The sequence below is a fragment of the Leptonotus elevatus genome, chromosome 9 (assembly GCF_054856555.1).
Source record: "Leptonotus elevatus isolate MCC_2025b chromosome 9, RoL_Lele_1.0, whole genome shotgun sequence".
In the NCBI taxonomy this organism is placed as follows: Eukaryota; Metazoa; Chordata; class Actinopteri; order Syngnathiformes; family Syngnathidae; genus Leptonotus; species Leptonotus elevatus.
This window is the reverse complement of record NC_141247.1, coordinates 15,727,446-15,736,830: the sequence shown is the minus strand read 5'-3', so window position 1 is coordinate 15,736,830 and position 9,385 is coordinate 15,727,446. Positions and strand designations below refer to the sequence as shown.

General features: G+C 38.9%; 1 protein-coding gene across 1 annotated transcript; it reads left to right on the top strand.

Moving 5' to 3' along the window:
- Positions 1 to 169: 169 nt before the first annotated feature.
- atp1b4 (ATPase Na+/K+ transporting subunit beta 4) lies at positions 170 to 8,984 on the top strand. Its single transcript, XM_086085550.1, has 9 exons — positions 170 to 334; positions 433 to 504; positions 918 to 1,134; positions 4,748 to 4,876; positions 5,663 to 5,767; positions 6,014 to 6,213; positions 7,546 to 7,602; positions 7,713 to 7,805; positions 7,884 to 8,984. The coding sequence occupies exons 2-9, from the start codon at positions 448 to 450 to the stop codon at positions 8,043 to 8,045; spliced, it is 1,020 nt and encodes a 339-aa protein (XP_085941676.1). The 5' UTR covers positions 170 to 334; positions 433 to 447; the 3' UTR covers positions 8,046 to 8,984.
- Positions 8,985 to 9,385: the final 401 nt, after the last annotated feature.

The window sequence follows — 9,385 nt, the reverse complement described above, 5'->3', positions numbered from 1 at the left end:
AAGCTATAAATATTGTATTCAGGCTTTGCTTGAGCACAGCTTAGCAGACAATGAGCAACGGTGTGCGTGTGTAGAATGCAACGCCGGGTCTCCGGGCTGTTGCCAAAATGTTTCTTGAAGCCTACCAAAAAAAAGCACTTTAGCATCCCACCCCCCCATGTTTCTCAGTTCCTGACTTCATTCACTATGTTGGGCGTTTAGATGAAGGAGGCTCTCCACACCTCGGCCTCTAACTTTCTAATGAAACCCCTTAAAAACTTTTGACAAAAAGCTTCTTCTTTTTTTAACAATCACACTTTTTTTAAAGACACTTTTCTACTGGGGAAAACTTCAGGTAAGTGGCTTATTTTCCGCAGTTTTTCAGTTGGTCAGGTCTTCGATTCATTTCTAGATTATTGCGAAACATTCCCAAAAATGTTTAATGATGTGTAGGTCCGTGCTGAGAAGATGGAGCCCAGTTCCACAGAAGGAGAAGCTGAGCAGATCCCGCTCCCAAAAAGTCCAGTAAGTGCTCAGTAAAATTAAAAGTCGTTTTTAGGATAAAGCGTGTTGGGTGTTCGAATCATACTTAGTTTTATGGAGAGTGTGGGGACTCTTTTTGGGGATACTTACTGTACTTGCGTGTCCCCCTGGGGTCTGCGAGTCCAAACATCTGGACATGAGCTGCCGCATTCAAGCAGGAGGGTCCGCTCCAAGGGAGGTCGTCTCTCCCGATGCGGGGCCGCGAAGGTCACCAGCGGGATCTTATGATCCGCCTAAACAAGGAGACAGGAGACAGGACCACATCATGAATATGCAGTCAAGTGAAGGGTCGTCTTAAATGTCTGTCCTTTTGCCCCGAAAAGAAAAAAATCACTTTTGACCAGGCAGAGGTGGACATGTGCGTTGAGCGCCTTTTCTCCCCTTCTCTCCGCCAGCCTACCAAGGTGATCCTCAAACACGGCCAGGAGCTGGAGGAGGAGCAGGAGGAGCTGGCCGAGCACCAGCCTCTGGAGCAGGAGGACCTCAACTTCGAGAGGTGGAAGCGTCGGCCCTTGCCCAGGAGGACGCTGCATCAGAAGATCAGCGACGTGAAGACCTACCTGTGGAATGCCGAGACCAAGGAGTTCATGGGCCGCTCGGGAAAGAGCTGGAGTGAGTTGACGCAAGGCGGGGAGAGGTTTGGGATGGATGCATTTTAATATTTAAATGTCTTCAAATTCAAGCTCTTAATGAATTTAGGAACAAACCAAGTGCCAGTATTAATTTAATTATCATAAAGTGGTACCTTGACTTACAAATTGAATGTATTTTGTAACCAAGCTCGTATAACAAATCAGTTTTCCTTATTGAAATGAATTGAAACGCCATAAATCCGTTCCAGACCCCCAAAACAACGCAATTTTTTGTTAAACAAAAAATCAAGCCCCCAAAAATTATTCACAATAATATGTTCTATTCACTCCCGCCAGTCTAAACACGTCATTCTGATTAATATTGAGTTTGTGGAATATGAATTAAGCAGCAAAACCACACGTTTTTAATCCGTTTTTCAGGGAGCGGCCATTTTGCCACTCAATGTCGACTGAAAATAACATCACAGTTGCTCAAGGCTCAGGTCATGACCAATCATGGCTCAGCTTTTTTCTGAGTTTGGTCAAGTGACATTCACAAGCTGAGTCGTGATTGGTTACCTGAGACCTGAGCAGCAACTGTGATGTCATTTTTAGTCGAGTGACAAAATGGCCGCCCCCTGAGATGGATAAAAAGAGGTGGATTTTGTTGCTGAAATCATATTCCACAAACGCAATATTAATCAGAATACCATGTTTGGACTAGTGAGGTCACATATAACCTATTATTGTAAAGAAACTTTATATTTTTTTGTGTGTTTTAAATGTTTTATTTTCAATGTTTTTAATAAAGGAAAATAGCATTGCACAGTAAAATAGGAAAAACTAGGGGGGTCAAAATTAGTGCGTTCATTTTGAGTTAATTTAAAGTTCCTATCGCCACAACAAAACAAAAAAATTAACACACAACACACATGTCCACGTCAAACTTTAACAGTAATTTTTTTTTTATAATAATGCATATATTTTTGGAGACTGGGGTCAAATTGTATTTTACCATTTTAAAAATGTGCAGAATTTCACAACTTACTTCATGTTAAAGATTAGATAGCTCTTAATATGAAAAGAAAATGCACTGAGCTGTCACCGTCTTACAAATGTGCAATCGAGTGGCAGAAAAAGTCCTCAACACAATCAATATTACATTCGGGTTTTTTTTACAGTACAGTATATCATTTTAATTTTTACTCCATTTTATCAATTATGAAATTACTGGATCAATTACTAAAAGATGCAGCCATATACATTTTTTATTCTACTTTTATGTTAACAAGAGTATGAAACTTAGAAGAAAATATTTTATTAAGAAGAAGAACAGATATCAAATTTGCAATTAATCGTGAGTTAACTATTGAAGTCATGTGATTAATTACGATTATATATATATATACAATTGTGGACATCTACCGTGTAGCGCCAACTACTGGCGAGGAGGACTTTTCCTTTTCCTCAAGTATCATTGGCAGCCTTTACGAGTACACCTGCCCCACAATTCTGAGGTTAGCAGTTCGTAACATGACTGCATGGCTTTCCGTGTGGCGTTTACATGTTCTCCGCGTGTTTGCATGGGTTTGTTTATATGTGCCCTCTCGCCCAAAGCCAGCAGGATCGGTTCCAGCTCACCCGTGACCCTAATAACAACAGAAAATGCTTGTTTTGATCATTTGACAACACTTACCATAAGGTTTTCTTAGTTTTTTTAATTGGAGCAAATGCTCTCGCAAACCGTATAAGGCCCACGGACCCTAGGTTGCCCTCCCTTCCTTTAAAGATGCTTTTCCCAGTGTCTAGTGCATGTGCATGTGTGTGTCACTGGTGTTTACATAGGTGCACAGACAATTTCCGAGAAAAACAGCCCGCCTGGGGACGGGATCCCAGTGGGAGCGCGCCGCACCGAGCCTCGCGTTAGCCAGAAATCACATTCCATCCACATCTTAACATGCTCTCCACATCCTCGTTCCCAAAGTCGCGGTGACCCCCCTACACTGAACTCATCATGGATGCACAACCCCCTCAGTGCAAGCTAACACATACACATCCTCTCCACCTCCCACCCCTCTGGTGCATCCCAAAAGTTTGTTACAGACATTTGTCAAGAAAATGTAGGTAAAATCAACTCGAAAATAAATCTGCAGCCATTTTGTCAATGGGTGCACCCTTAAGGAGGAATGGGGGCCCACGTATCCCGGGGAAGAATGAGCGAGGGAGTAAACGCGTCCATACAATACCAGAGCGGGCTGATTGGTGATCCTTGGAGCTGGCCGGGCCTCCATGGCTGCAAAGGACCTTCACTACGATGTCAACCGGAGGTTCACTGTGTTCCTGAGTGAAAAGACAGCTGGAAGAATTCTCACTGCATGGGCTCAAACAGAAAGGCCTTTGTGGACCTGAGGGGGGTGGGGGGTGGGGGGCACGAGGCATGGCTGAAACTACATAGTCAGATCTGTGAAAAGTGCCTACACAGCAAAATGTCAGTCAGTTAAGCACATTTGGCTAACTATAGTCAGAAAAAATAACAAACTTGAAATGTAATTTTTTATTTTTGTTGCATTTTTTTTTCTTGAACTGAAGTAGGACATAAAATGTAATATATATATATATATATATATATATATATATATATATATATATATATATATATATATATATATATATATATATATATATATATAAATTAATAATAATAATTTAAAAATAAATAATAATAATAAATCCATCGTCAAAAATGATTGAAAAATCAATAAATTCCAACTATGGTAATGCAAAAGTAATCCTTAAAGGCCCCTTTATTAGGCACTTAACCATCTTCTTATGTTGTCAAAAACAACAATTGACTTCCCGGGTCAAATTGACCCATCATACAAATTGTCTGACTCAATTAAAAAAATAAAGCTTAATTACTCACTATTTCAAGAATATCTACTCTTACTTTATTCACTACACTTACTACTTAAAAAAACATTTTGCGATGGGTCAATTTGACCCGGTACAAAACAGGAGGGGTCGACTCTATATTAGCAGTACCCAATTATTCACAGGGATCCATTTACCTCCTTGTAAATTTGGTTTCTTGTGTTCCTGGGTCAATTTGACCCGTTATCCAAAAAAGTGTCAGAAACAGGAAAACACATTCCAAAACACGCAATGAGCAAAATTATAATTACGACTTCGTATAGATAGAAATCTTAGTATGGGTCAATCTGACCCGCAAATTTCAGTTTGTATTTTATATTTTGTCACCCTCTTAAAATACTTGCCTAAGTCTTTAATTATTTTTGTTTTTTGTTTTTTTTCCTAAATCATCTCATTATTCAAATGGTACAATTTTTTGGGTGTTTCCTAAAAAACCTGAAAAAATTACCTAGGCGATTATTTTAAGAAGGCGTCGATTTAATATAGACCAGTGAATTTATTGAAAATTTAGATGTATACACAAATGTTTCACAATTATCCTTATCGTGTTGTTTTTTGAGTAATTATTTGTTTCAGTTTTCATTGAGTTTTGTATGTTCTGCCTAGCAACAAGTGGCCAAAATTCTACTGACCTATATGCTAAATTTCACTTTCAGTTATGACATGTTCAGAAGAATCAAGACTTTAAAGTCTCCTAATAGCACTTTTCTCTCACTTTTTAGGCCTCATCCTTCTCTTCTACGCTGCACTTTATACCTTCTTGGCGGCCATGTTTGGCGGCTGTATATTTTGCCTCATGTGGTCTATTAGTCCCTACCATCCCACCTACAACGACAGAGTGATGCCACCAGGTAAACGGAACACCACACTCTTCACACTGCATCGGAATACCTTAGGAACTCAAGTCGATCTGTTTGAATGATGCCCCAAAATTGGAACACATTAGCAACAACACATTTAATCAGTAGCAGGCTCAAAAGTGTTGTTTGTTTATCTTTGGAACAATGTCTGTCAAAATGAATTCCTCACCGTTAATGTTAAATACAATAAAACGCTTGGCTTTAAAGTAAAAGCAAAAAAGATGACAACTACCAGTAATCACAGCTCGCTTGTTATCTGGGTTTGGTCATGTGACGTTCGCAAGCAAAGCGATGTCACTTTTAGTCGACAGTAAGTGGCAAAATGGCCGCCCCTGAGGTGGATAAAAACGAGTGGATTTTGTCGCTTAATCAGAGGTGGCAAATCCAGGTTCAGAAAGTAAAAACCCTGCCACAGTTTAGCTAGCTTTCAAGCTAGCTCCCATAGTGCTTGTGTTTACCTGCTCGGAAGATAGCTAGCTAGCTAGCACCAATGGCTAAGCCAAACTGTTACTTTCTGTACCTGGATTTGCCACCTCTGCGCTTAATTCATATGAAAATGTGTTCTGCACGTCCTACTGAATGTTACGTAACAGTGGGGCAAATTTACATAAAAACTGCCCTCACACCGAGATTCTCCACACATGACATTTATGGCATAGCGACTACAAACTTATTAGATTTCAGTCTTCCCACTCCACCTATCCAGTCTCTCCTTCTGCCTATGGATGCGCACTCGTGTCTTGTCACAGTTGACTGTCTGTGGGTCTCCACTGGCAGGTATGACCATGGCGCCACATCTGGAAGGTCACGACATCTCCTTCAACGCCTCCGACCGCAAATCGTGGAAGCGCTACGCCCGCTCCATGGATGAGCACCTACGACGTGAGTTTGCGCCACTCGAGGGTTCTCGGATGAGTTGAACCGAGTTCGCTGAGCCTCATCAGTACCTTTGTCCCGTATTCTCTTTTGCTCCTGCATTGCATGCTGGGAAGGGAAGCCTCTTTGTGTGTTTTCGCCCCCACCCTGTCCCTTTTATTCATTCACACTGCTTTAATCAGAGTCCTTGGCAGGGAAGAGCTATTGCGAAGATTTATTCAAGCCCCGATCCCCCTATTTTACCCCCCTTAGCCTACAACGATGGCGCACAGGATAGGAAGAACATCCGCTGCACACAGGACAGGTACTTCATGCAGGAAGACTTGGAGGAGGACGCCGAGAGGAAAGCGTGCCAGTTCAAGAGGTCCTGGCTGGGGGCATGCTCGGGCCTGCAGGACCCCCACTATGGCTACTCGCAGGGGAGGCCGTGCATCCTCCTCCGAATGAACAGGGTAAGACAGAATAGGAAAAGACTGGATTTTTTTAGATTTTTTTTGACGGTAGCATGTTATACAGTGACACCCCGTTGCTACTATAAATACCATTATTTGTCGATAAAATTGTTGTAAGTTCACCTCTGTCGAGAAGCTAATACTATTTGCGCACTCTCTGACAATGAGAGTGACATTGCCACCTACTGTAGGGGATGTGCAATTACACTATGCTATTATAATAACACAAAAAGTTCCCTGGGTTACACGACCCCTCCCCCACAATTTGAAAAGGACTGTAATACACTGAAGTGAATTGAGTTGGTAATTAATATGTACAAATTAATTGACAAAAATAATTGAGGAGTTTATTGCAGACAAAAGTAGCTTTTTCACACCATTCAGTGGCATCTATAGGCAATTACAAATGAATGTAAACAAATTAATTAATAAATAATACAAAATAATTGAGGAGTTTAATGCAGACAACCATACCTTTTTCTCACCATTTAGTGGCATCTATGGGCAATTACAAATGAACTAATTCACTGCCATTGACGGCTATAGATGCCAAAAAATTATTTAAACAATTTCTATTAGTTTAATTTTTTTCCCACTTTAGCGAACAAGAGTATGAAAACCTAGAAATGTTTTTTATTGTAAATTTAGAACAGATATAAAATTTGTGATTAATCGTTAGTTAACTAGTAAAGTCATGTGATTAATTACAATTTTAAAAAATTGTCGCCTGACGGGCCTAATAAAAAAATTTTTAAAAAATAAGGGCCGTTTAATCGTAATTAATTGCATGATCATTATATATCTCTTATAAATGTACAATAAAAAATTATAGGTTTTCATAAAAATTTTAATGAAATGAAAAAATGTTAAACTAATAGAAATAGTTCACATGAATTTTTGACATCTATAGACATCAATGGCAGTGAATGAGTTAATATATACAAATTAATTAATAAATAATACAAAAATAAATGTCTTACACATTATTTGACATAAAAAATGCACCAGAAGTACATGTGGATGAGACTCACTGTAATTTCCTCAAAGGTTCAACAATACTACAATTCTTTGACAATGCTTTCCTATTAGCAAGAGCTTTGGCGCCATATCTTGTGTCATCTTTGAGTGCTACACGAAAAGCGATTTTAAGCATTTGTACTGGAAATGAGTCATAAGTCCACTTGATGGGCTTCTTTAAAATTAAAATTTGACTCATTTTAATTAATCTAAAAATATATTCTATTAGCAGCATTAATTGCCCAGTGGTTGGCTGGCAAACAATCCACCACACAATATTAAATGTTACTAAAATGTCACTGTTTTCTTTTCCAGATTCTTGGATACCTGCCTGGCCAGGGAAAACCGGTCAATGTGACTTGTGAAGTCAAGGTGTCTATCAAAATCGTTTTTATTTTTTTAAGTCTAATGTAACGTAGAACCTCTATATTACAAAATGTAATTACAATTCATTATAAAAATGCAATTAATGTCTCTTTTAGAGAGGACCACCAGATGCCTTGGGAGAAATGCAATTTTTCCCCAAGAGTATTTTTGACCTAAAGTACTACCCTTACTACGGGAAACTCCGACACGTGAGTACGCATTCCCAATCGATCAGTGTACAAAGTTCGTCAATGATAACCTTTATGTCTTGGCGTCTGGTCCATCAGGTGAACTATTCGTCTCCGGTGGTGGCCGTGCGCTTCTCAGGAGTGCAGTATGACACTCACATCCAAGTGCAGTGCAAGCTGAACGGAAAGGGCATCATCAACGACTCGCCCACCGACCGCCACCTTGGGAGCGTCTCCTTCTTCTTGGAAGTTGGCGCGTAGGACCTGCAAGATGCTCATTACGCTAAATCTCGTTATTTCTCGCGTCATTTCCTATCTGTTTTACACCTACACGCGCGCCACAAGCACAATGACGTTCATTTCCTCACGAGATAATTTTGCCAGATTAATCCAACTAAACTTCGCCCAGATGTGTTTTTTCCTTCTATGCAAATCCAATTAAGAATTAAACCAGTAATACTCTTTAGAAACGTTATTCATTGGGTATGAGCATATAGAATATGCCGATTTTTTTTTTTGTTAGAACATTTTGGCGAGACCGTACTAATGATTTGTGCTTGTTTTTGTGTGCGTGTGTTTTTTAAACATGTATATCTGAAGGAATATCGTGCAAAGAAAACAAGTACTCGCATAATAAAAGACTGTGAAATAATAGTTTTATGTCACACATCTCTTGCCTTGATTATATATATGTACATTACACTACTCACAAAAGGGTAAGGATGAAATTTCACGCTAACCTTTAAACTTTTGAACACCTGTTGTGAATTTTGCCTGTTTTAAAAATTGTTTTGGGGGAAATTAACCCTGCTTCAAATGTGCTACTAAACCACGTGTCAATGTTGTATTTATTCCTATGGTGGTAGTTGTAATAAACACAGTGTACGATGAGTTGTACTGTCAGTTTTGTCTATAAAATGAAAATTAATGGAGGTTTAGGGCACCAACATTTTTTTTTTTGTAACCTGATGAACATTGAGGAACATTATATGGGGAATTTGCATGCACGTTTGCAGGCGCCTCTGGGAGAGATAGTATGAAATTGCATGTAGTAACTGAACAAGGTGCCATTTAAGGTCGGACTGCATGTATTTGTAATCATTAACTATTTGATTGGTTCTTTAACTTTTTTTGTCCAATTGAAGAATTGTCCAATCCATCTGTGTTTTTGTTAATAAAGTCTGATATTTGGTAAAATACTGTAAGTCTTGGTCTGTATTGTGTGGCATAAGCGCAACATGGACAAAAGTATTGGGGCAGTCTTCTCACTCTATTACATACAGTTGAGACGAAACCCCTTAGTTTTAATTCTTGATCAATTCTGTTCTCCTTCTTTATTTTTAGTTAAACTAAAAATAAATAAATACAATTGATGAAAATTAGCCAACCATACCTCTTTCAGTACAATTTTAGTTTAATACTACGGAAGCATATTGCATTCACTTGAAAAAAAACCTCTTGTTTTTCTGACTAATTTTGTATTTTTTTTAATTGTCTGTTTTTCTGAATATTTTTTTCTGTTTTAGTGAAAAAAAAATTCTGTTAAAAAAAATATTCCAAAAAACAGGCTGAAAAAAATTATTTAGAAAAACAGGAGGGAA

Coding starts and splice junctions, on each gene's coding strand:
- atp1b4 (XM_086085550.1), top strand. CDS start 448: ATGGAGCCCAGTTCCACAGAAGGAGAAGCTGAGCAGATCCCGCTCCCA. Junction 7,603..7,712: donor ATGTGACTTGTGAAGTCAAG/GTGTCTATCAAA, acceptor TGTCTCTTTTAG/AGAGGACCACCAGATGCCTT. Junction 7,806..7,883: donor ACTACGGGAAACTCCGACAC/GTGAGTACGCAT, acceptor CTGGTCCATCAG/GTGAACTATTCGTCTCCGGT.